The sequence below is a fragment of the Channa argus genome, chromosome 5, assembly GCF_033026475.1.
Source record: "Channa argus isolate prfri chromosome 5, Channa argus male v1.0, whole genome shotgun sequence".
Lineage (NCBI taxonomy): Eukaryota > Metazoa > Chordata > Actinopteri > Anabantiformes > Channidae > Channa > Channa argus.
Window position 1 is genome coordinate 4627534 of NC_090201.1, and position 26291 is coordinate 4653824.

The 26291-nt window shown below is 40.6% G+C and overlaps 3 protein-coding genes across 8 annotated transcripts in view; 1 reads left to right on the forward strand and 2 right to left on the reverse strand.

The window, feature by feature from the left end:
- Positions 1-599: 599 nt before the first annotated feature.
- On the reverse strand, positions 600-11686 carry LOC137127573 (solute carrier family 41 member 3-like). Of its 3 annotated transcripts, XM_067504708.1 has the most exons (10): positions 10507-11686; positions 9023-9130; positions 8350-8421; positions 6912-7056; positions 6644-6790; positions 5867-6011; positions 5703-5782; positions 3432-3566; positions 2561-2709; positions 600-2471 (listed from the first exon to the last, which is right to left on the reverse strand). In XM_067504708.1, the coding sequence occupies exons 1-10, from the start codon at positions 10699-10701 to the stop codon at positions 2292-2294; spliced, it is 1356 nt and encodes a 451-aa protein (XP_067360809.1). In that variant the 5' UTR covers positions 10702-11686; the 3' UTR covers positions 600-2291. The 3 variants fall into 3 exon arrangements, with proteins under 3 accessions (XP_067360809.1, XP_067360811.1, XP_067360810.1); XM_067504710.1 differs by lacking the exon at positions 8350-8421 and having other exon boundaries at positions 6672-6790; XM_067504709.1 differs by lacking the exon at positions 8350-8421.
- A 1610-nt stretch (positions 11687-13296) lies between these two features.
- Positions 13297-16772, forward strand: ppp1r3db (protein phosphatase 1, regulatory subunit 3Db). Its single transcript, XM_067504713.1, has 2 exons — positions 13297-15427; positions 15568-16772. Exon 2 carries the CDS (start codon positions 15587-15589, stop codon positions 16511-16513), a length of 927 nt encoding a protein of 308 aa, XP_067360814.1. The 5' UTR covers positions 13297-15427; positions 15568-15586; the 3' UTR covers positions 16514-16772.
- Positions 16773-20984: 4212 nt separating this feature from the next.
- Positions 20985-26291, reverse strand: part of phactr3b (phosphatase and actin regulator 3b) — a 48106-nt gene continuing 42799 nt past the window's right edge. For all 4 annotated transcript variants that reach the window (XM_067505530.1, XM_067505532.1, XM_067505531.1 and 1 more), the window contains 5 exons: positions 25348-25403; positions 23412-23473; positions 23108-23248; positions 22162-22238; positions 20985-21742 (listed from right to left, as the gene is read on the reverse strand). In XM_067505530.1, coding sequence (XP_067361631.1) covers positions 21727-21742; positions 22162-22238; positions 23108-23248; positions 23412-23473; positions 25348-25403 — 352 coding nt within the window. In that variant the 3' untranslated portion in view covers positions 20985-21726. The remainder of the gene's footprint in view (positions 21743-22161; positions 22239-23107; positions 23249-23411; positions 23474-25347; positions 25404-26291) is intronic.

Genomic DNA, 26291 nt, shown 5'->3' on the forward strand with positions numbered 1-26291 from the left:
AAAATAAAATTTCACTTGCATCTCGTGAAATATGAACACTTTTCTGATAGGACTTCGCTTTGATGTTTTCTCCTTGACTAAGATATTTGCTGCCTTGTACTTGTAAGTCGCTGTGGATAAAAGCGTCTGCTAAATGACTAAAATGTAAATGTACATCAGCGACGCAATGCCAAACCACACTCAGCACCTTTTACAACAGTAACAGAACTGAACAGTCTCCAGTCCAGACCTGTCACCCAGTGAAAACATTTCGAGCATTATGAGGTGATAATAGTGACAAATGTGACACTGAACTGAAATTCTGTATCAAGCAAGAATTGGGGGAATAAAATGTTTCTTTTAAAATTAAAGCAACTGATCTCTCCGGTTCCCAAAAGTGTTAAAAGAAGAGGTGATGTACACAGTAGTAAACGTGAAAATGTTGTGCTTGTACTATTCACAATTCAAGATAACTTTCAAGTGATTTACAAATCCTTGCATTCTGTTTTACAATGTGCCAACTTTTCTGGGAAATTTGCAGATCAGTGATGACAAACATCTTTCTAAAAGTGAAACAAACCACTGTATAGGGCCCATAGAGACAGAAATAAACTCAGTCGTTTGTACCATAAGAAGTAGTACCTGTATTGTCAATATCTAGAACACATACTAACACAGGTGCAGTTACATATAACAGGCTCTAACCTGTGGCACTGTGCTGTCAAAAAAATACAACCTCGTCCAGTAGAAATTTGACATCACTAAGCAAAAATGTTGTCTAAATAAAACAAACAAAAAGGAAAAAAATAACATTATTTCTGACAACACAGCATCTGATTTATGTTACTAGACATTTACATTCAGTGATATATATTATTATTGCCTTAATACAGTCATTTGTCATCTAACATTAAGAGCTGACAATAGGTGTACATTTGTATTGTGTCACACTACAGTGGATCTACACTAATCCCACCTGTATCCACTTTTGATGGACTTTATTTTATTTTTTTCTGCAGAGACAAGCTGGATGGTGTATTGATATTAAGGTCAGTGAAACTCCAGGGGCCAGTTTACAACTATTGATCATAGTGGGTTTGCAAATTTAGAGACCAAAGTTCAAAATAAGTCAACAATGTCCAGTCATTTGTATTTTAAGCCAGATGGTTTCCACATGTTGCCTGTTATATATATTTATATTTTGGCCTGAGTCACAGACAAAAGAACATTTTGAGAAGAGAAAAAATTAAGTAAATTCCCAATAATGACATCTCACCCACTTTTACTCATTTGCTCTCAATAATTTTCCATCACTGTTTGCTCTCAAATGTTCGACACATGTCTCTCTAGATTTCCCAGCGTCTCCATTTAACCAAGAGGTGAAAACTTCATTTAGTCAGTCACTACCTGCACTGGGTAAAGAAACTTCAACTTAAACTTCTAACTTCACTAAACCTCAGGGGCAAATATATTTGTATTCTGCTTTACCATATTTACTTTGTAACCGTAGTTTCTAGTTGCTTTTCAGAATAAGATTCATAAAGTAAAATGCAGTATATTAATAAGGCTTTATTAGTTCCCAGCATGACAGTTACAATCTGATCAGAAGTACTTTAAGTGATTAATTCTAATATTCACAGTATAAGGTTGTCAAAATAAACTCCGGTTGTCAGCTGCAACATTAAACTGATTTAAAACACATTTCTGCATCAATATTTATACATAAACTGTGTTTAATTAATTACTCTGTATAATGAGTAATTTCACTTTTAGTACTTCATGTATTTTCTGAGCTAATATCTTTTTACTTTAAGTAACATTAAATGTTACTGCGTTACAGTAAATCTACATTGTAGTAATGATACTAATTTTACTAGTAAAGGATCTAAGAACTTCTTGCACTATTGAGTGCTTTCCGCCTGCTGGTCTCTACCATGAGCTCTCTGACAGAGTTCACAGTTTCTATCCAGTCTCTCTCTTTTTACCTTTTATCTCTGTGTGTTTATAAAGTCGATTCATAAAGCCCTCAGGACATGCACATAGTCTTTGCTAAGCCTGGATGTCTCTGTCTCTGTGAGACAATATGACTGATCACTTTTTACAGATATAGGAAACGTGTCTCTTTAATACACAATGTACATGCTAATCACACAATTTCTCAGTATTAAAGCACAAAGTTAACTCAGTATTTACCTCCTGTATTTTCATTTGATCATCCTCTTCCTTCTTAAATCCAGTCAGCTTTGCAGGGATTTTAACGATTTGCATAAAGATCACAGTACATTCAGGGTGTGCATGACCGTGTGTTTTGTTCAACCTCCACTCGACGTTGAACTGACCATCAGAATGAGTTTGAAGCTGACAGCCAAGAAGCCCGTCCCCAGCAGGTCACCCAGAGCTGTGAGGTAAGGAATGGAGAAGTTGTCTGGATCCAGACCCCTTTGCCACAGCCAGCGCACCAACAGGCTGGCCACGTAGAGCAAAATCACAACCTGGATGATGATGATGTTTGAAAAAGGGCCTCATGAGTTTGTCAGACTGGTGGTAAAGAAAAACTCTTGGTAAAAAATATTTTTTTTACCTGAAGCAGAGCAGCAAACAAGTAGCAGATGATGAATATGGGCGTCATGGCAATGTGGCCTCCGTGCAGGAGGTGGATGGTGCACAGGAAGAAGAGGTGACCTGGGACTACAAGGGTGGCCAGAACTCCGGCTGATTTGGAGTTCACATCTGGATTAAACACAGGGTCAAAAATTTGTGGAGTGTGTAGCAGTGTCCACTAACTAATAATAACATTTAACATAAACCTGGTTTCTATTAAGTACAAAAGAAAAAAGTTTAGTTCATGTTGCTGAATGATTCTAGTCACTTCACACAATGCAGCTTGTACTCTTGGTCAATTTGACCCTCAGAAGTCATTTTTTAAAACGAAGGGATATTTCAATATAAGGAAGGCAGAGGGGAGTTTAATATCATTCATATACACGTATTCCCCAAAGTAATTTCAGGTATGAGTAACAGCTATTAAATGGAGCCATTTGATTCCTTGAGGGACGCCTTCACAGATCCTGAACTTGCTTCTTTTGGTTCTAGTTTGGGTAGCACATATACATAAATACCGCTAATCCTCCCTATATGAAAATATCTCTCTACTTCTAGCTGAAAAATGCCTCCGGAGGACATCACTTGGAGGAACCTTCAGTTCAGATTATGTCTTATCTTGTTGCTGATACTATGATAGTTTGTAGTCACGGTCAGCCTGCGTTTCCATATGCAAGTTTAAAAGCATTAATGTACATTTATACCCTAAACTAAAGCCATAGAAAGCAAGTCGCCCTTTAGCATTCAATCTTTCAACTAAAGGGGCTTTAATAATACACATAAGAAATGAGGGGCTACATCCAGACAGTCCACCTTTAAATCACGTATTTCAGTTGTTTTCTGCAGCTGACCTGAGGAACAGAAAGTAGCACAGGGTCCAGGACAGCTCTGGCTCATTTTAAAGGGAAGAGCTCCAGGGACACTCCAGTAGTGGAGGTAGGTAGACATTCTGCTGGCTTGGATGGCCACCAGATTTCCCCCTACACCTGCAAAGACATAGAGAAAGCCTGATATTACATTTCTTTAGTAAACATTACATAACACAGTAATAGGATGATAAAAACACAACTGCAATAGAAATGCATGGAGGGAGGATTTGTTGTCAAAGACAGAAAACGTCCTTCTGGACAAACTGTTGTTGTCTTATAGCTGAGCCATCACTGGAAAACATGACAGTAAACAAACTTGGAAAAATGCTTTACCATCCAAGCAGTAATTTTGCCTAAAAGCTATTCAGCGGTTATTCCTAACTAACAGGCTCCCAGGAGACTGGCTTTTCCAGACAGTAAGACAAAAAAAAAAAAAATCTGGATGGTGTGCTATTTTCTTCATAACACCGCTCCCCCTCAGGCTTATTTCATTAGGAGCAGAACAAAACCTCTTGGCTCACCCAGCTGTGAAGCACATGGATCATTTTGGCTAAAACTGGAGGAGTGTTTCTGGTCAACGGGGGCAGGAGGGCCGAGCGCTGAATTGGAATGCAAATGCCCTTCCTGTACAGGGAATGCAATACATGCAGGAGTCTTTGGGAGCACTGAGGCTGGCAAAGATGCTGCAGAAACGGGAGCGATTGAAGACATAGTTGTCATTCGGATCAGGCTTCTGGTTTATGTAAAGACCATTGTTATTGCTCACTACTTAGTATGCCGCTTTGTGGGCTACAAACTTCAGTCAATGAAGATCAGGCCCTGCACGCCTCTCTGAGGATCCTTTGACAGGAAGGGCTGTGCTCGGCTCCTCAGCAGCACTTTAATTCCTCCTGATTTATTAGCTGTTTAACGCTGAAGCCCTTTAAAAGACAGGTTCTACTTCACTGTCAGAATGTGGAGACAAACAGCATTTGTATGTAATTGGATTAGCTGCTGGATGTCTCCATTCTCCAACAATTTCCACATGACTTTAGTTGGCCCAGGGCCTTTTTCAAAATTGATAATAATGAGGCTAATTATGAGGCTTAAGTGTTATTCTTCACTGCTGAAACACCATAACCCCCAAATCCCAGCTCCGCTTACTCCTTCAGGAAAATATGTCAGTGTTCATTTCTTTGCTTAGAGCATGTCGAAGAAATGCCACTAATTGTTTCAGCTTCGATTAAAAGAATAATCAGCACAATTCTAGGTAAAGTAATCCAAGTTGTCACCTTCATTACTTGAGGCTTTTAAATGGGGTTCCTGAGTCATACATGTATGTAGTCCAGTGAAAATTAATTTTGTAATTCTGTTAATAGCACAGTGTACAAATCCTTCATTCAAAATATCAGTGGAATAATTTTTAAAAAAACATGTCTAATAAGCAGAGTGGAGACTGTTGATGCTATAGTATTATGTATAATTGCTTTGATACTTTTTGTATATTTCATTAAGCAACAATTTAATGTTGAAGCTATCTGAGAAGGGACCACAGACAAAAGTCAGTCTGTGATTAAATGGAGGCTTTTAAGACACTGGGACGCCTTGAGCCTAAGTCTCCAGAACAGCTGTGGCAGGTGCTCCATGATCCTTTGAACAACCTATCTGCTACCTTTGTTCACATCAAATTTTGATTTGTATTTTGTATATCTCACAAAGCCCTACCCTCTCTCTCTTCTTCAGATACAGATACTATCATATTCACACAGGTGTGAGAACCATCAATCCATTATCTTTAACCACTTATCCTGTTCAGGGTCACCTGGGGCTGGAGCCTATCCCAGCTGTTGTCAGGCCCAAGGCGGTGGTCACACTCTGGACATGTGGCCAGTCTATCTCAGGACTAACATAGAGAGACATACACAGACAGAAAACCATTCACACTCACATTCATACCTACGGACCAATTATCCTAACATCTGGGAGGAAACCAGAGCACCCAGAGGAAACCCATGCAAGCACGGAGAGAACATGCACAGCTCCACACAGAAAGAAAAAGTAACGAATCAATCCAGGGTCTTCCCAGCTGTGAGGCGGCAGCACTAACCACTCCATCACCATGTTGCCCTGAATGTGAAAGATTAAATACTCAATTTCCTCTTATGGGTGTGGCTTCCACAACAGGAACAAAGGCCTGTACTCCTTTTTACAATAATTTACCCCAAGTTATTTTACAAAAATTCGTCTAACATTATTCATCTCCTACTCACTCACCATTGATAACTGGAGTGAACACTGCCATACCCTCGAAGTTTGGATTGCTCACAGTGTTATCCAGAATTAGACCACCAATACTGGGAAGAAGAAAACATACAGTGCATAAGTCTGAGGCAGATATAGATTTAAAGACTTCAAACCCCTGTCCTATGTCAGCTCACCTGCTGATGGTCATGGCCAATATGACTGGTTGCCAGCCCGACTTCAGGACCTCTCGGATTGATGGAGAGTGGCAGGCAATAATGACCCACGCTGGGATAAGGAGCACAAAGAAGCCACACACCACAGGAGGCAGATACCACATGTCTGCACACAGCAACAAAGCATATGAATACATACATTAAAATCTTTGCTCACAATCTTGACAGATAAACACATTTTTTTAAAGAAGTCAAAATTTTGTGGTTTTGCTTTTGGTGACAAGGATTTAAACTCTTTCTGACATAACATAAATGGCTGAAGAGTTATTAGAGATGGCTAAGAGATTTACTGCTGCTCTCTGTTGGTAGACTTTTGCCAGGATTAAAGGGGAACCTTGCTGCCCTCTTCTGGCTGAAAACTTCTAAACCACCACAACACTGCTGATAATCAGATCTGTGAATTTTCATCATAGTTTGCTCTTAAGACCCTTTTGTAACTGAGAAAGTATTTTAATTGGGTTTAATCTGTTTTGCTCACCTAGTGTCCCTTAATGTCACAAAGGCAGGAGAATCTGGCTGCAAACAAAGATGGCAGACTGCCAACTTTGACAGAAAGTACTAGATTGTAATTCAGAATTTGTTATTCTCGGAAAAAGATGGATCTTAAGGTGGCTATAATTAAGATTGAGCAATAAGGTCCAGTGGTTAGTGGAAGTCGATGGTAACTTCCAGAAAGTTTTGGTAGCTTCCAGCCGCAGACAGGTACCTCACATGTGAGGTGCTTGTGTGACCTCTAACCTCTGTAACAGAAGAAGAGGCTGCTAACCCCAGCGAGCAAAGATAGAGTGATGAGGTCTCCGAGGCTGGCAGCGATGGGTGTGGCAACGTTGTCCGGGTTGATGCCGACTTTCTTGGAGCCAATGATCACTGCAACCATCACTAAACCTGATGACGTACAAGATAAACCCTTAACAACACACTAATTCAAAAAATCCTGCTGTGCATCAACTCTGTTCTGTATTCTCAGACATTTATATCTCTGCTGTAGTTTGTGCCCGTGTCTGACCTAGAGACAGTGCAGCAATGAAAGCAGTGGTGACGCTGCTGGCACACAGGACAGCACCCTGCACAATGTCCACTCTCCCCTTGGTCAGACCCCCAAGAAGCACTGCTGCAACTGCTGCCAGGAAGCCTACCACTGTGGCCTGAACCTGGGGATGGATAAAAAGTGTAATTAGTCAATAGATCTATCTGCAGCATTTATCTATCTATCTGTTCACCTACAGACAGCTGCCCTCAGATAATGGAAGGATGGATATTTACCAAAATTTGTGACCTTTGAAAGATTCTTCCTAATGATAATTTCAATGTAAGTGACTGGGAAAAAAATCCACAGTTTTCCCTCTGTGCATTTACTATGCATTAAAAGGTTTGAACATTTGATATTTGTCCCATTAAAGGATACACAATTACCTACATTACTATGGGAACAGCATTCTCATAAGGCCCATTTTGGAATGGGCACTATGGGCTCTTCAGCTCATACTGGTTGTGAAAAGATCCTTTCCATTCCCTCTTTGTGACATGTTAGGGCTCAAACTTGGAATTTGAGCTTTGAAAGCTTTGAAATCCTGAGGGGTTTGGAACATCAAAAGCCAGTTGAGATGGTTTGGGCATCTTATCAGGATGTCTACTAGGTGCCTCCAATTAAAGGCTTTCTGGATACATCTAACTGGATGGAGACCATGAGCCAGACCCAGAATGAAAGTTGATGAAAGTTGAAAGATCTCATCTGAACTGCAAGGAGCTGGAAAATGTGGCTGGGGAGAGTGATGTCTGGACTACTTTGCTAAACCCGATGTCACTCCGGCTTAATTCCACATAAGTGTCTATGGACTGATGTTTAATTTTTTGTCTTTTGGCTTATCCTGTGAGCCACAGTGGATCATTGTCCGCATGTTGATTTTTACGCCAGGTGCCCTTCCTGACACAACCCTACCAAATTTCTACCAGGCTTGGACCGGCACTTCACAGCTGGGGAGGGGAATGGACTGTCAGGGGTTCAATTTCCTGCCCAGAGACACTTTGACATATAGCCGGGACCAGGGTCGAACCACTGACCCTTTGGTCCGTGGATGACTGCCTTACCAACTGAGTGTATAAACCGTAAAACAACCAATCAATAATTTAAAAGAGTAATAGGATAAGGATGAAATATCTGGGATGTGTAAATAATACAAGCTATGGAGGAATGAAGCCAGTTTGGGGATTTTATGGCCCAGTTTCAGTAGCATGCCTGTGTTATAAATATTAGTTGGAAACCATCTCCACTGTTTAAGATGCTTTGGTGAAGTGTTTTAGTGGGAGGATGATCATATCACACTGCCAAAGCATCTTATGTTAAACTAAATAGTCCTTAAGCCAGGAATTAGAGACTAAAGTGATAGAGTGTGTTATTAATAGGATGGAGTGTGATGAAGGTGTGTGTTGGAGCAGTGTGTGACCTGAATGAGTGCCAGATTACAGAGCACCGTCCTCCACTGCTGCTGAGCTTCATCCAGCTGCCCAGTGTTGGCCTGTGGGTGCAAACAGGTTTGTGTAATTCTACTTCTGTATCACATCACACTGATGGGGCTTTGAAGTCGGTCAGAAAACCACATTTTCCCAGTGTCAGGGCGGTAATGTGATGTCAGTCCCATTAGTTGGTCCAGTATTGTTTCTTTAATCCATCCTTATAATAATTGCCTGAGTAAGTGAAAGTTTTGTCAACAGTGTGTGTTTAGCTAATGAGTAATTAACATTCAGAATGCGCTGAAAGCCAGACACTTGGCAAATGAATCCTTCATACATGTTGATGAAGCCGTTGCAAAATCATAAAATAAAATGTAAACAAGTCACTAACTTAAAACTGTAGTGTGTATACCTGCTACATGTGGATAGAAATATTTTAATAATCTATATAAATAACTAGTGTGTGTAATTAAATATAATTATTTTATATAATATTTTATATATATATTATTTTATATAATATATGTACGTGTGTGTGTGTGTATATATATATATATATATATATATATATATATATATATATATATATATATATATATATATATATATATATATAAAGAGAGAGAGAGAAAGATGTATTCTACATGTGTGTGTGTTTCCACTCACTGCTGTTGACAGTCGGGATGCCAACGTCATCTCCAGATTGCCCTTCAGCCCCACCAGGGCTGGGACCAAGATAAACACCTCTGAGATCTCCTTGAACACCTCCCAGTGCTGAAAAACACCACAGTGATCTTTTAATGGACATCCTGTTCCTAACGAGTTTGTTAAATATAGCCCATGAAAAAGTATTGTGTTTACCTGGGCAGATCTACATTAGTGAAAAGTGAAGACTTTTCTAAAATGCAATAAAAACTAAAATGGGGAATTTATTAGCTTACTTCAACTTTTATTTCTCTGAGAAAAATGAAAGAGGTTTCAGTGTTTTCACTGACCAATTTAAAGGGAGACTGCAACTTGCCCGGGTTCTAGCTGGGGGAGTACATGTGTATGAGTAATACTGAGTTTCCCTCTGCCTTCCATGTAATAAAATATCCCTCCTTCTGTCTGAAAACCGCTCTGGATGACAGAGCTTTTCACGTCGGAGGATGTCATCAGGTTAATCATACTATAAAATGTTGTACTCTTGCTTCAACTGCTCCTGCAGATCTCCTTCAGATGTCATCATCTAAACTGATGATGTCATTTGAAGGAGTTTATTTAGCTAGACGTACTGAGATATTTTAATACAGGAAAGGCTGGTGTTACTATGCACAAGCACAAATTTTTCCCAGCAGTTGGTCAATTACATTTGACTTTTGACTGTTAAACCCTTAACTAGAAAAAGCATTTCCACAAGGAGAATGCACTGTGAAGGCTTCAGTGCTGAAAGGACTTTCCAAGCAAAGCTGAAAAAAGCTGAAGTGTTTTTGCTGAAATAGCGCAAAGTTTTGCTTTTTCTGAAACTGCTGAAACAAAATGTTGCTTTCACAGTAATAATAAAAAGCTAGAGGTCCTTTTTCAAAATGGTACCGTAACTCTGGTTGTTGCTTATTCAGTGGAACAGGGGCTTTGAGGCACTAATCACCCCTTCTCACACATGAATGTTGTTCACTTCTAGAGATTAGTTTGACCCATTAGTGCTGATTGATTTGATAAGTGCCTTAGCAATTCACACTGCCAGTCATGTCATGCTGCATTTCATTTACAGGAGGTTTAACAGGGAGAGAGCGCGACAGCATTAGCTGGCTCTGCTCTGTCTGGCCGAGTAACTGATACACCTATCTGCCTTACTATGCCCTTTATCTTCTGTTGATTGTCTGTTTGGGTACAAACCCTCATTTGTTACAAATTAAAAGGCCAGTCACATATGTAATTTTCTGAAGTACATATATGTGTGTCTGTTTGCATTTCTTATGACAGCAACTTACCACTATTCTAACCTCACAGATACACAAAACACTGAATAAAGAAAACAGTGGTGATTACAAACAGCCATGAAACATGATCAAGCTCACAATCAAATACACTTGTCTGGAATCTAGTGAAAACAACAGAACATGCAAACACATGTAAAAGCCCAAACACACTTTGATGCACATTTTCCATACTTGCACTATATCCATGACTATCCCTGCTGCCACCATGCCCAGGCCGGACACCAGATAAGGCAGCAGGACCTGGGCAGCGATGGTCCATGAGCTCTCTGGCAGGAAGCCGTAGGCCGAGCGAGTCACTTTGCACGTGAAGCCCCTTAGCTTCTTTCCCTGAAAGCGCAACTCCAGAGCCAGATGGGTCACCACCATAGCTGATCCCTGTTTAACAAGCTCTGTTAACCCATTCCTGTAATGTGCTGGTAGGAAGGAACAGCTCTTGGTCACACAGTCTGCTACCAAATGTTGTGCTGAATCAGTCAAATGTATCTTAGAACTAATGATCCATTTTGACTGGGCAACGATAACTAAGTACAGAAGAATATTTGGCTTTTTAAAAATGGTCCCACATTGTCCTCGTCTTACTCCTGGCTCCTTCAACACTCAGGGGTGAGAGTTCTTTGTTGAAAACAGTTATTCTTAAAGTAGTTTTGCAAAATAGTAAAAAAAAAAAAAAAGAAAAAGAAAAAGTACTTAGATAAAGAAAGATTCAACAAGCTTGTTTTGTCCTTCGTCTGTCACTCCAGCTCTGATAGGGCAGCAGCACAAAGTGCAAATGGTGGACTAGGTAAAGGAAGCTGCTTTCATCCACTTGAATGGATCTCTCTCACACACACACAAACACACACACACATGGATCCACTGACATCAAGTCTGTGAGGTCTCTTCTGACACTGCCAATGACAGACCACACACACATCCACTTACTACAGCCACAGCCACACACACACACACACACACACACACTCACATATGCACGCACATTGTTTCCCCCTTCATGCCTCACTCTTCAGCAGCCGGGCTGCCGAGGCAGAGCGCTGGAAGCTTGGCCTCTCGCGGGGCCTGAAGAAAGTCCAGGTCCTGTGGGACAAGGACATCCAAAAGGCCAGTAGCTTCTTCTCAGCCCTCCTGTGCTGCTGCTCCTTCTCCTCCCTCAACCCTTCCCTCTCCTTCTCCTCAACACTGTACTGATGCCCTGTGTGAGCTTGACCACCCTGGAGCCCCTTCCTCATTTTGATCAGGGAGACACTAGGATGTCCGTCCAGGCTGTGAGCTGTGTGAAGGAGTCCTGATAGATGGACTTGTCTGAAGATGGTCGGTGACTGTCGCTGCCAGGGCTTCCCACTGATTCCAGACAGATAGACGAGTCGTGACGGAGCTTTTTGGTGGAGGGAGGGACAAGACGGACTGTGTGTTATCTGTGTGTGTGTGTGTGTGTGTGAATGAGAGAGGGGGTGATGCTGCTGATGTCTGTGTATAGGCAAGGTGACCAGGCTGTCTTAGAGCTCTTCTTTCTCTAGTTTTCCTCTTCCTCCTGGTTCAGAAGCTACTGCAGTAATGTACTTTCTCTCCCTGATTGCTCCTCCTTTCCCTGCTCTTCAATGTCCTCACTATAAGTTGGTGACGCACTCTGAGCAGCACCAGGTGCTGTACCTGCCATCAACACGTGGTGCTGCTGCTGTCTGGAAAGGACACAGTTTATCCTCTTCGATAGGAGAGAACTCACAGGCTGCCACTAACTGTGATCCCCAAGACGTTTTTAGTCCTGTCAGAGGTCCTGACATGATTCAGTTGTCTGTTTTTGTCCTTCTGTCTTTCTTCTGTCCTCTAAGGTTCAATATAACATATATATTATATATATATGTCATGATGATTGCTAAAACTCTCTATCCATGCAAAATGCCCTTTAGAAGGCACAGAAAGAGAGCAAAAAGACCAGCTCTCACACTTTGCTTTACTTTCTAGTTCCCCTGTTATCCTTTGTTTTGACTGCATTATGCTAATACACGGTAGGAACATAAACCTGTACAGAATGCTCAGTAAGAGCATGTCCACACAAAAGGACAGTGACTCAGCTGAAAAGTGACCTTGAAGCATGGCTTGGAATGGCAGCTCTACTCTCTGCAGCTCCCCCTTCTGACTTCAGGCGTTATTTGAATTAGGAAGCAACAGCTGCTAAAGACCGAGCAATAATTCAAATGTTTACACACATTGATGAAGTAATCAGATCCTTTAGTAGAATTACAGTTTTCTTTCCTCTTCTTAAAGACCATCCTTACTGATACTGCTGAAAAATGATTCTAAAAAACAGCTGCTGTAAAGACAATGATGTTCCCAGGCAAGATCTGAACCCAGTCCATGTCAGTCAAACAGTACGCACTAATAATTGCTGAGCCTGTCATTAGGTTTTATATATTGTTTCTGTTGGCCTCTGTCCAAATATGGCAGCAGCAACAACTTCTGCCAGCACATTTCAATGTCAGTAATAATTCACTGCAGTTCTGTAAGTGCTAAAATACACATGAGAAAGATAGAGACAGTTGTCTTCTCATTTGAATATCAATGGGTTCCTAATTTTCACAGTTAACAAACAGGGCAAATATGTATTTTCACTGCAGTTCTAATTTTTTCTTTCTGTAACCAGCCGTGCTGTTACAGTGGAATTAATGAGGGTCACATCCACAGCTCATTCTATGCAAAAATTAGTTCAATGTTTATCTAATGCTAAGAAGAGGTTTCAGCGGTCTGTGTTAATCAAATCAAGATTTTTTTTGTATATAGATCCCTGCTCATGTTTATTTGTTACACTGCAATGAATGGATAGCAACGAAAAAGAAAGAAGTAAAATCCTTCAAATACATATGTGCACTGTTTGTCAACTGTGAATTCTGACCCCAATCACTTACATTAGAAATACCCTTAAGAGGCCTGTGTTAAAAGGAGGAATGATTAGTAATGCTGTACAATCCGTCACAAGCAAAAACTAAACAAATCTAACAAATTTAACAAATCATATTTGTTAAATTTATACATATTTATATATATTTATACAGTATGAAAAGAGAGTTGAGGCATCAGTCCTTAGTCAAAAAAGTGGCCGCCAGAGGATGATTAATGTTGAGAGAGGCGCCTTTAATTAATTTGGGAAAAGCTCCCCTCCCCCCACTGATTTACCATCAGTTCCATAGTGCACCTACGTTCACGTGTTCATGTCTTGTTGCCTGTGCTTTGCAGGGCAAAAAGACCTACTAGGTCACTGTGATCCCCAAAGCTACAAAGCTCACAGTTCTGTTCACAGAGACATTAGCAGTCAGTGAGACTGAAACTGAGATGTGGTTGAACAGATAAAGTTATTTGACTTTAGCAGTCGTACACCCAAATGGAAGAGTTCTTCTTTTTAATACGGGCAGATCCTAGTTACAGCATCATAGATGTTCATTTTGATCAAGTAACATTAACTGTCCTACAGCCTGGATGACTTCTCATCTGCACCAATGTCCCTGAGCTGCCTATGTCTTATTCAACACCAGCCAATGTTCCACTGACCTGCACCCGGTCCAGCAACAGGCCAGCTGTTACCATGCCCAGTCCGGCCAGCAGGTATGAAGGCAGCACCTGGAGTAAGATCACCCTGGATGATTCCCTGGAGGAACTGTGGAGCTTTTCCTCCCCCATCTTGACAGGACAGCTACGCTGGTTTGCATAGCTGCCAACTTTCTGAGCTCATTCAAACCAAACTGCTGCCAACTAGAAGGGTCCAATACTGTTTGTCTTTCAATCTATTGACATGTCCTCAAACAATTATATGACTGTGTGGTTAAGCTTTTATTCAGCCCAAAACAGATCACAGTTCAATATTTATTTTTATAATTCTTGGTAATTCGTAACCTATTCCTGCAGAGCACTGTTTTCATGTCCACAGCTCATTTAATTTAAAGACAGAGAATGTTTTTGTGCTGTCAAGAAAATTTATTTAAAGACAACTTTATCCTATAAGATCAATGTGAAATGAGTGTTAAGGGTTTAAATCACAAACAGGCAACACATTTAGCCAGTAGCATTGCCTTTTTACTACAGTGCCCTGGTGCCATAACTTTTGTAGGACGAAGTTAGTTTCATGAGTTAGGCCTTAATTCTTACTGGTGTCCTTTGATTTGACACTAGAACACTGATCATTGAATAATACAGTGAATAATATTTTAAGACCCCTGTCACTTTTTTTCAATTTTGTTGGAACCCGATACTACAGTAGTAGTACTGTTATCTATTTTCCAGTATCTTACTGTGTTAACACCATGTACTTAATTACAGTAAATTTCAGTTTTTTTCCTTGATTTCACAGGCAGCAGGGTTGCCAGTGCATTACCTTTTTTTTGCACCAGTAATACTGTTATGATATTGTACCATGTATTAAAACACAGTATAGTGCTGTATTTCATTGGTAATACAGTAGACTAGTGATAGGGTAACCACAATACTGTTAATAACCAAACTTCAGTACCATATGGTCATTTTTGTAAATGGAGCATACTACTGACAACAGTTACCATGAACATATACCGGGATACATGGAAACTGAGACTTACATTTTTATACTAGGGTGGGTCTTCTTCATTTTGGCCACTGAAGTATTATGACAATGGTTTCATCCCCTTTTAACTATGCTGGTGTTTCATGTTAGCACTGATAAAGAATCATAAAAACAAGTCTTTAAAAAACTTAGACAGAGTCCACCACAGCCTGCTATAAATATTCAGTCTACACCTCCCGCCCCCTGTTAAGGTGTCATGTTATATGTCAAGAGCTGAGGTCAAAGGGTTGGAGCCACAAATCATAGTTTGTTCAGGACCTAGTGGTCAGTACAGTCACTGAGGGCCTTGTGGACAGATAAGGTTTTCTTACTAGATCATCTGCTGTGAATGGCTTGCTCTGGGATGTTTTGTTTGGCTTCCTGTGTTACTAGCCTTTTCTGGCAGAGCCAGCCTCCTCTTATCTGTCATCTGGTTGCATTTGGATTCATAGCAAATACCAGGCAGTGAACAAGGTCAATGCAAAAGCCCTGCTCAACAACAGAACACAAGAAGTCTCCACTGCAAAGGTTTGGTCTCTTCTAAACATGTTTATCATGCATGTTTTAAGTGGTTTTACTCTCAGGATTGTCAAACATTTTGTCTGGAAATCGGTGACTGTAATGTGAATGCGCAGAACAGGGCAGTTATGCATTGTTTGTTTCTTAAGGTGATTTTCTGTGGTGAACATGGCTGGAGCTTGGGATAAAAGGAAGCACCAAGGTTCTGGTGAGAAGATTGGAGCTCAGCATCAGTTCATTAGCGGCTCCAGCAGTGGTGTTTCCTCTACTAAAATCCCAACCATCCGTCTTCGGGATCTTTATGATCCCAAGTCTCAACATCCCAAAGCCCCTGTGCAAATTCGCCCTCCTGGTCCTAGAACTCCCCAAGTAAAAGAACCTCAATTAATGCATAGTTCATCCAGTGATCCTCCAAGTAAGACCATCATGAGGAGACGAGCTAAGTCTCTTCCATCGTCTGCAGAGAGGAAGAGAGAACTCAGGAGCTTGCAGGTACGCTTTGTGGATTCACTGGGCCTGAACTTAGAGGAAGTTAAGGTGTTCAAAGCTCAAGAGTACCCCCTGATACCCCAACACGTTCTGTTCAGACTGCTGATGAACTCTGAACTGGCTTTCGGAAGGTGCGCAGAGCTATCCCTCCCTTACTTCAAACCTTGCTTTCCTAAAAATCTGGGAGCTCAGCCGGACTTCCTGAAGCGCCTCTGTGCACAGAGTGTGTGTCTGGAGCAGGTCCTGTGTTCAGAGCAGGGGATAACAGGCAGTATACAAGTACTTAATTTAGCTTATGAGAAGGAGGTTACAGTGCACTACTCTTTCACCAACTGGAGAACACACACAGACACGTGCGCATCCTGGGTATCAAGTGGGTACCAAGAGGAAGGCAACAATCCACATACTGATATCTTCAGATTTCATCTACCAGTTCCTCCCTTCATTTTACAGCCAGGGGCTGTTTTGGAATTTGCCATTTGCTACCGTGTAAAAGGATCTGATTACTGGGACAACAACAATGGCAGCAATTATAAACTGTCATGCCACAGCTACAAGGTCACTGTGCCAAGGGAGTGTGAGGATAGCATGCTGCATTTTACCTGAGCATCCTCCTGGGAAAACTGTAACACCTGTAGACAAACTTCAGTGGCAAACAAGAAACCCCTACCTCTGGATGTGTAAAGGTTAAATAAAAAATAAAAATTACAACTGCTTACGCAGTGGGCTGCTCTACTCATTACACTATAAAACATCATACAGGAATGTAGTAGAGTCCATTAAGCATTTCTTGTTAATTTCCCCTCAATTCACTTTAGAATGTCTAGTTTTAATTTTCAGATCCATTTACAGCTGATTAACATGAGTACTTGAGGTCTTCCAACTTGAAAGTTTAATAAACAAACTCCTGGAAGTTAACTCAATAAAATAAATGAAGTTTTAAAGAAACTTTCTGTATGTCTTACTATGTACTGGATTATGATGAAGGTTACCGTTTAATTCAGTCCCTATCCACAGACACTGCAATTTTAACCAAAGATATGAGAACAGCACTCAGATGTTGACTTTGTACTAATTTTGGCATTAAGTGACTTTGGCAGCTGCATTTGGAGGTTCTTCATGTCAACATGAACAAATGATTGAAATGATTTAGAGCTTAGTGGAGACCAGGCATGGTAGTGATATTTTTTGTTTGAGCATCAGTGACTAGTGCTAAGGTTAAAACTTTGACTCACTGTGTCCATGTTTGTCTGCTAAAAAATAAGCTCCCTCGGACATCTAGTATATAATGAACAACGGATGTGAGTAAACAAGTTAAGGTGACAAAAAACTTTAAATTGAGCTAATGTTAATTTGTTAATTTGTTAATTTGTTGTGTGAGTATTAATGAATGAACCACATAAGAGTTAAACCACTGTCATAGTTGTGGCAAATGTAAATGCCTGCTTGTGTGCAGGGCTTGTGGGCTCAGGACTAAAGTAATAATCTACACAATTTAACAACAGCAGTTTGCACCAATTCAAATTTGAATTTTAAAGTCATTGAAAATACAAACACATTAAGTATTCAAATTCTAAAAGTGATCAAATAAGTTTTACCCCAATGCATATTCTGATACATAAATGTAATCTGTGATTAAACACTGATATGTTACACATGCTGTTAATTTAGTGCTACAGTTACAGACATAGGAAAACAAGCTTGGAAAGTGCATGATCCTACCACCACCGTTAACATCATCTTTTTAAACACCACCCCTCCAGTTTATGCATTGGGCTGTAGATTGAAAATCTGAAGTGTCAAGCCACGTGTAAAACTGGCAGAGACAGATTTCTGTATTGCTGCTGGGATTTTATTTCGAGTAAATCCCTGCCATCCTTTGTACACAGCTACATAAGAATTGTTGCACCTCAACACGTGGTGACCCAATTTACTGAATGACACTCAGATTTAAGTGAAACATCGTTTTTGTTTATGACAAAGACACATCCTCTCCTGATTTTGTGCACAATAATATGACTTAATGATCTGTTCGCAACCTGAGGACTTTGTATAGTTTATGCTATAGTCAACTGGGCCTGAGCACATTGCTCTGGAACTTGTTTTGTTGTAGAAAGCAGATTACAGCAGGCAGCGTTAGCTCATGTGTTGGTCTGTGATCAGCTCCCTTGAATCCACAACAGTACTGACCTTTCACCAAAAAGTTTCCACTGATATGAGAGCCCAGATTCCAGAGAACTTTCTGGCAGGCTGCAGCGTTTGGCTCATAAGAGGGCATTCTTCCATCTGCATTAGTCACTGCAGTCGTATGGCATTCTTTAAATGCCACAACAACTATGTGAGCCCCCAAATCCTTGCTGAGCACATCCAGCCAATTGCTTTAATTTAAGAAAATTTAAAAAAATATTACCTAAATAACATGATTATTATTATTATCATTATTATTACATTATTACTGTATATGCAGGTGTAAGCTCTTGGCAACAAAAGAGAGGCTCTACATAAACACCTGCGCAGGGAAAATCATCATGTAATAATCATGTAATTTATTGAAATTATGGTCGTACACAAGTGTCAGCCTTGTTTTCTGTCATTTCCTAACATTTTGAGGCAGTCAGATGTTGCAGTTGTGTGACAATAGATGGAGCCATTGTTTAAATCTAAGACCCAGGGTGTACCATTGAAAATACAGTGTTTGCGGAGTAGTGTTTGGTTTCACATATTTGTTTCCAATGGTGAAGACTTTGCACAGTTGAGTAAAAGAAGTGCACCAATGCACAGTTGGTCTGTTAAAGAACAAAAGTTCTTTAACAAGCACTTTAATATTGTAAAAAGTAGAGAGTTCATTTTGGTCTACTGTTGGCCAGTTTGAAAGTGAAACTCCTTACATCATGATTCACACAACAGTTACACGTCGGTTGAGTTATGAGTTACGGGTTTCTTTATCGCAAGTAGTATTCACAATCCACACTTTGTCTAAATCTTTCCTAAGAGTCTACTGATGCGCTCCCCAGAGGGCAATCACAACCAGGCAACCCTCACGTGTTGACTGATGCACGTGGCTCCTGTAGGTTGCTTGTAATTACTACATTCACAGACCATGACTTGTTACCACTGCAGCAGTTATTATGAGATGTGTCATGTGCATGACAATAAACTGCAGAGTGTGGCAACCTCAGTGCTGTTTGGCTGAAGCATCTCCTCTGTAAGTCATCTAAATGTTTTGCACCACATCCTCTCTCTGTTGCTTTGGGGTTACCTTCGTTGGGTGGTCTTCACTTACACTCTCACACCACTGTGTTGTGGGGCATACGTCCATGCAGCCTCGCAGTGCTGTGCATTTATTTGAGGCTGTGATTTTGCGCTTGTTGCCGGTAGTTACATAATAAGGCACCATATTAGGAGCCGACACTATGCTCTACAGTGACGTTTGCTGAAAAGATGGGGCTGGGATTGGAACATTAAAATCGATACATCCCTATTGGTTCTATAATAATTGTTATAATTGGTGTTTGGGATTTAAAAAACTGTGTCACTTGTGTTGTTTTTGTTTTTATGCAATGAGCTACAAATAATTTCCAGAAAAGTGGAAAATGATGATTTTCAAATAATCAAAAAACTTGAAAGATTTGATAAGTTATCAATATGTTTTATCGTTTTCATTTTTTCTTCTATATTTGATTCCTGCAACATGTCTATAAAAAAGTTGGGACAGGGACATGTTTACTACTGTCGTGCATAAAATCTTTGTTTAAAAACACAAAAGCAACATTTTCCCAATTTTGCTTAATAAATGTCTTCAGCCAGTGACAGGTTTGGACTGAAGGACATTCACTGTTGCTGCAAAACCTGTTTGTCATTCAACATTTACTGTATAGTGACTTCACAGAAGCACAAGTTACTCATGATGCTGGTTTTTGATGATGGTCCCACACATCTTTAACATGGAGGAAACAGGGTCCATAATTTTCAGAAAGAATTTCTAAACTTGACTTATCAGATTACTTCACCTCAGTCCAACTTAAATTAGCTCCGGATCTTTACATATGTTTTTTTGTCTTTGCACGAAGAGGTTTTAACTTTCATTTGTGGCTACAGAAACAATTAAAGAAAGCAAATATTTTCACGAAACAAATTTCTGTTTCAGCAGTTGATTTGTTGTTTATCTACCATTTATAATCCAATACATTTAAATGGTTTTAAAGGATTTGCAATGATTTGTTTTATTGTCATCTGACGTCATCTCACAACTGATCTTTCAGGAACATATGGAAGAAAGAGAAAGGTCCAAACTATGACTCGAAAATTATTTTTAAACCATCATGCTTACACTTGGCTAAACAGTGCAGAACATATGTTCAGAGTGAGTGCTTTCCCTTGGCCTCTACCCATGTGATGGGGACACCCGGAAGTCAGGACATCCCCCTTACAACTATGAGCGCATCCCTTGCTCATCCCACGTACCTCCACGGGTTCTGGACTGGACTGGCCAATCAACTCAGGCCTCAGCCAGTAGCTTCTCCTTTCATCACTCCAAACACCGAGTGGTCCTGGAGTACAAGCTGCCATCTGTTCACCAAAGCCAGGATAGAGGCTGTGACCCACACGTTGATGTCAGAGAGGAAACAAACTGTTCTGCCAATCTCAATGTGCCTGGGAGAGATTATTTTTTTACTTTTTAATATCAGGTAAGTGGTTTTGACCTTCTCAAAGAGGCTTTTCAGTTACCTCGCATGCACCTACATCACCTATCATTTAATGTCTTTGTCTGGAAATAACCAGCTCAGGGAGAAGCGTGACTCCACATCTCAGTAAGCCAGACACAATGGTTTGTTTCTCTCATTCTTGTTCCTCTGCCAGAATCATGCAGTAGCACAAGCACTTATTAGATCAACAACATGCCCTAAATTGAACAAATGCGGTCAGGTGAAGTTGTTTTCATGAAGGGATTTAACCTAAGTAGCCTCTTTAACAGTGTGTGTTACAGCTCTACAAATGATGCCATGTAGAAGAACCAGGTCACTGCCTGCACGAGTAACGTGCTTGATCTGCTGCAACAAGTTGAGCTCGACTACAGTTTTATTATCTGCTTAACAAAGCACAAAAAGCAATTGTTTATTTGAGGATAAATCGAAAGAGATTACAGCCCATTTATGATGCGGAGTCAGCAATTATTACCCTGATTCTGACACTCATTATGTTTTTGCATCACATTTCTGTTATGCCAAGATATAAAAAAGTCACGATATACATAAGACATAACAAAGGTTTGTTACAAACTGAAAACCTGTATTGTGCAGACAATAAATAGTGCTTACAAAGGGATTTTGTCTTGTACACAGGCAAGGTTTCTGCTTCAGAACATTTACAGTGTCGATATGAAACTCATCATCAACTCAATCAGTGAGACTCAGACACAGCTCGGGGATGTGACTACACATACTGAAGTGGGACTGGTCGACGACTCGGTCACATGCACATTTCCCCCCATCAAAAAGGATGTCTTTCAAAAAAAAAAAAGTCTGTTTACAAAAGAAAAGAAGTCTCTGCTTGTCTATGGCAAACACATGACCTCTTCCTGCTCCTCGGACGGGGTGAAGTGAGGGTTAAAGGAGATGATGTTCCTCTGAGCACAAGTGGAGCCTGCTGCATGCGCCCACATCCACTGGCAACTTTGTTTCTAGAGACATAGCCTCCAAGGTTCTCTGGACCCAAATATCAGGACACCCACTGGCTATACACCAGGACGCTGGAAGACTCTGTGCAAGGTCTTTACTGACAGAACCAGAAATCAGCAACTCTTCACAGAAGAAACCTTGCTAAGGCCGGTGGAACCTGCAAGGGTGAGAGTAGGGAAAGTGTGAGCTACAATATTCATCAATCGATAGTCCTATTATTAGCTCAGTGGACAGTGCTTTTTCTCTTGCATAAGCACGAGTTTGGCCAATTTGTTTCGCTAGAAAGTGTCCTGACACAAGCAAAACTTAAGCTAAATATGTGCGAACATTCATAATAGTGGAGAGGTGGTGCAAAGGGTGCGACTTTCTCGTCTCAAGGGGCCTGGCTGCAGCTAAATTTAGGCCCTACTCTGCAAGGTGTGTATGCACGGATGTGAAGCTGGTGGGTAATGCATCTTTGAGTCTTTGCACAATGTCACACTGACCCTCTTAGACATCATCCACAAACAATAACGCTGACAAAAAAAAAAAAAGCTAAAACGAGAGAGAAAGAAAAGAATGCGGGCTCACGCTTACCTTGTCAGATGCTTGCTTGAAGAATGCACTTCCATCTCGTTGCTTTTGAATTCATTCAGCTCCTTGCGTATTGCCGCCTGCAGAATAAAAGCAGCATCAAGAATGAGCCCAGGTGCCCCCTCCTCCAAACCCCCTCCACTACCCCCACACACAGAGACACACACACACTTGATGCTCAGGTTGTGAAGCTCAAATGAGCATGTTATAAAATGGAAAAAGTAGCTGTTTTTTAGGGGCAGATTTTGGGTCAAACAGCACATACACACAAAAACACAAAAAAGTATGTGATAATAATGAGGCTCCAGCAAGTTGAATTTAGGTATATGTACATTTAAAATCCTATTCGAGTATGATGGAAAATCAGTATGGATGAAATAGTCTTTTTTAATGGGCTATATTTTCTCATTACTTCCGAGTATACAAACTCTAGGGATTTAAGTATGACTAATTATATACCTGGGACTTTACATGAATTGCTGAATTATCCAAGAACAATCAATTCAGATAAAGTCCTGACTACTAGCTGCTGTAGCAGCAGTACTGACAGTGTTTGCTCCAGGTCTGATCGTGCAGATTCAAACCCTACAAAAAGGATTAACCAGGCTCCTGCAACACAATCTCACTTCTGGGCTGGAGTTATTCTTTCTGGTTATTCTGTAACAGGAAGCCATGTCCATGTTGGAGCGGGCCCACTGTCTATCTGATTGACAACCTACACCATCCAAAGCAAGGTCCCAGAGCCCCATGCAGTTAAGGAGAGAACAGCAGGGATGCTTGATCGCATGTGAACTACCTGATGCTATATGCTACTTTCACTGTAAGTACCAAATCCTTTCAGCAACTTTCCAATCCTCAGCCTATATGTTGGAACTGGTTCAGACATGGCTATTTATTTTTGGAGCTAGAAACCTCTCAAACACCAGGGAGAGGGGGATGTGATGGCTACCTTGTCAGCAGCTGACAGTCTGGTCCAGGGCTTGTCAGCTCTCCTGTCATAGTCCTGAGCTTTGGCCACTTCCACATAGTCACTGAAACGGATCAGGATCTTTCTGTCCCGCAGCTCGTCCACCGTCGGCCGCTGGTTCAACTGGAAAAAAGAAAAGAAAATACAGCTGTCAGCAGTGGTGCTTATCGGCTTATCAATGTTTGCATTTTAACTGGCTGACAGTCCACACGAGGGCTTGTCTGTTGCCCAAATGTGGGATTAAATTGACATTTTAGGAAATTGCTTAATCGCTGCAGCCGCCTACCTTTCTGTTGAGCCGCTGTTTGATTTCTCTCCTCTCATCCTGTTCTGTCTGGTCATTTCTTTCTGTTGACAAAAAAGAGGAATATTGTAAGCAAAAAGCCAGAATCATTTAGTTACACTGACTAATGACAGAAAAGAAAATGGGAGTCAGCCTTTTAGCAATGGTTAGCATTTGTGGAGCTTCCTAAAGACAAAAATCCACTGTCCCTGTCCATTCAATGAGGTCTGCTGATGTGTCTAATCATCCTAACAGTAAGTGAGGTCACAGTGCTGACAGGACTCATGCACAGATTTCAACCCTGGATCCACACTGTATGTGAGTTAGAGGGCGAGAAACAGGCAGATTAGTATTAATCATTATTAGATACAGCAGAAAGAGCACCAGATATCACTTTTCCATCTTTTTCATTCCCCGTCTCCACAAATATTTGAGCTAATTTTGCAGCTTTGGGTATATTTTAACTATTTGTTTAAACACAATGTGACTGTTTATTTTTTTTACAAGAGGAGTTTACTTTATCACAGCATGGCTGCCCTGATGGCAGAGGATTGTTTTCAGCTCCAACACATGTTGTTGTGCAGAGACAGATAGATGATGAGGCAGACAGCTGCACAGAGCCCACAGGTGGCCCGTCCCAACTGGGAGACACACTTCAGCACAAATGTGGAACTGTTTCATAATTGTTCTGTACGTTCAGCAACAGCAGGACTAGTTTCACAGTTTGAAGTGCTACAAACTGACACCTTTTTCCCTGAGGAAGTACAACTATTCTTATGAATAAAACAGTGTCATCACTGGAACAATGAGCTGAAAGAATTTTAAGGAGGCAAACGTGCGCAAAAGTCCCAATGGGGACAAAACCACACAAGAACACAGGGTCAGAACTGCTGTTAACAAACTACTATAAAGACTTTAATGTGTTGTTTCTCTGAAATAACTAAAAAGTAGTCATCCAGTAACTTTAAGTTCTATTTTTTGTTAAAATTCTTAATTTACATAAAAAAACAAAAACAAAAAACGAACAAAAAAACCCCCCTACATTCCTGAGATTCAGCCACAAAAAAACCAACATGTTTTTTACCTGGACAGTATATCAGAGTGCCCACTCTGACCTCTGCTCGGCATAACCACCACCAAGTGGTATTAATCCTTTGTGAGTCTATCTCAAAATCTTTGACACGTGGCCAGGAGGGACCAGAAGTTCAACCTGGGACCCTGCAGTTGGATTTTTTAACATTGACAGTCTGGCTTAGAGTCCTCCCAGTATCAGTGGAGGAATACTACAGATTACTTCTATTATAGTGGTCAGAATCATTTACTTAATAAAAAGTTATTTGTCCATGATCTCATGAGGTAATTATGGTCGTTACTAATTAATCTGCCAACAGTTTTTTTCCATTAAGGCATTAGTTTATAATAAATATTTTAAAGCCCTAGACCCCAATTACAGACACCCCTTTACTTGTTGTGTCTGAACAGTTCAAAAGTTAAAAATATTCAATTTGCAATGATGTAGAAAAATAAACAGCTTCACATTTGAAAAGTTTTAAACTGAGAACAATTGCGTTTTTGCGTAAAACCGATTATATCAGGTGATATGCAATACATACATTGGTGATTAAATCACTAATTCTGAAAACTCTAAATACTACAAATATATTTAAAACCAATCTTAAAATCCTAGAAACAAAACAAAACCATAAAATAACAATAATGTATGTTTTATTTCTGATAGATATTGAAGATATATCTATATGATTATCTGGAGCGTGGTTTTTAACAATTAGTATACAATTAATCCAATGATCAAAGGTAAGAACCAACAATGGGGTTTATGTGAACTCTTTGAGGCCCAAACAGAGAAGAGTAGATCACCACAGATGAGTACAATCACAATCACACTTTGTCAGTAGCTGTTATCTTTAGAAATACTCACGTTTCAAGATATTTCGACTCTCCAGCTCCTCCACCGCCGGTCTCTGGCTCAGTCTCCTGCGGAAAAACACCAAAATTACGTTCTGGACCATCTTTCCTCCCACTCTGCTGGGGTCTTTGTCTTCAGTCCCCCCTGCCCCAGAGTCTTTTCAGTCTTGTCACCACTACTGCAAGCACTTTGGATGCTTGAGTCTGCGTGTGGAGCGCCAAGATCCACACATCCAAAACGCAAACGACGCGTCCCACCTCGAGTCCAAAAAGCGGCTAGTTTTGGTATTCGAACATTTAAGGCTCCACATCGGGGAAAAAGTAAAGTTGCGCGTTTCTTGCACGCGTCAGAGCCAGTTTAATGAAGAAAATGAGGCGTTTTCCTTAAAAAAGACGTTTGCTCTGACTGATCCAGGAGTTTAGGAGAAGGAGCGTTGGCTGAACGGTCCCGGCGGAGCAGTGTGGAGGATGCTGAGCACTCTGAGCTGTGGTGAGTGAAGCGAACGGTGCAGCACCGCCTCAGCCTTTTTTTTTTAACCACATGCACAATCCTATAATGTGAAGGGGTGGGGCTGAGATGGAGATTCCCAGTGCAAACCCACTCACACACACAAGCCTGCTAGAGCGCAGGGAGCTGCACAGAAACCACAAAGAGGCAGTCCACAATATGTAGGAAGGACAAACCAGTCTGAACTGGCGTTACCCATATTTATGAGATATTCACATTATGATATGGTTTAGAGATACGGGAGTCTGAGAAAGCAAACTAAAAACATATTCTCCATCACCGAACAACAGATGTCGGGCATCAGATAGTAATGAGCAGGCTAAATATGTAATGGATGCTCTGCAGCACTGTACCTCAGTACCTTCACTGACATTTTTTTTTTATTCTTCAGGTTATAAGTTAATTATCAAAACCATTGAATAATGCAATTTTCAATTTCCTAAATATCT

Excerpts from the sequence above, each read along its gene's own strand:
- LOC137127573 (XM_067504708.1), bottom strand. The coding sequence starts at position 10,701 with ATGGTGGTGACCCATCTGGCTCTGGAGTTGCGCTTTCAGGGAAAGAAG. Across the intron at positions 8,422-9,022 it reads CATCCCGACTGTCAACAGCA|GCCAACACTGGGCAGCTGGA; the intron begins GTGAGTGGAAAC and ends TTGCACCCACAG. Across the intron at positions 7,057-8,349 it reads GTAATCTGGCACTCATTCAG|GTTCAGGCCACAGTGGTAGG; the intron begins GTCACACACTGC and ends ATCCATCCCCAG.
- ppp1r3db (XM_067504713.1), top strand. The coding sequence starts at position 15,587 with ATGGCTGGAGCTTGGGATAAAAGGAAGCACCAAGGTTCTGGTGAGAAG.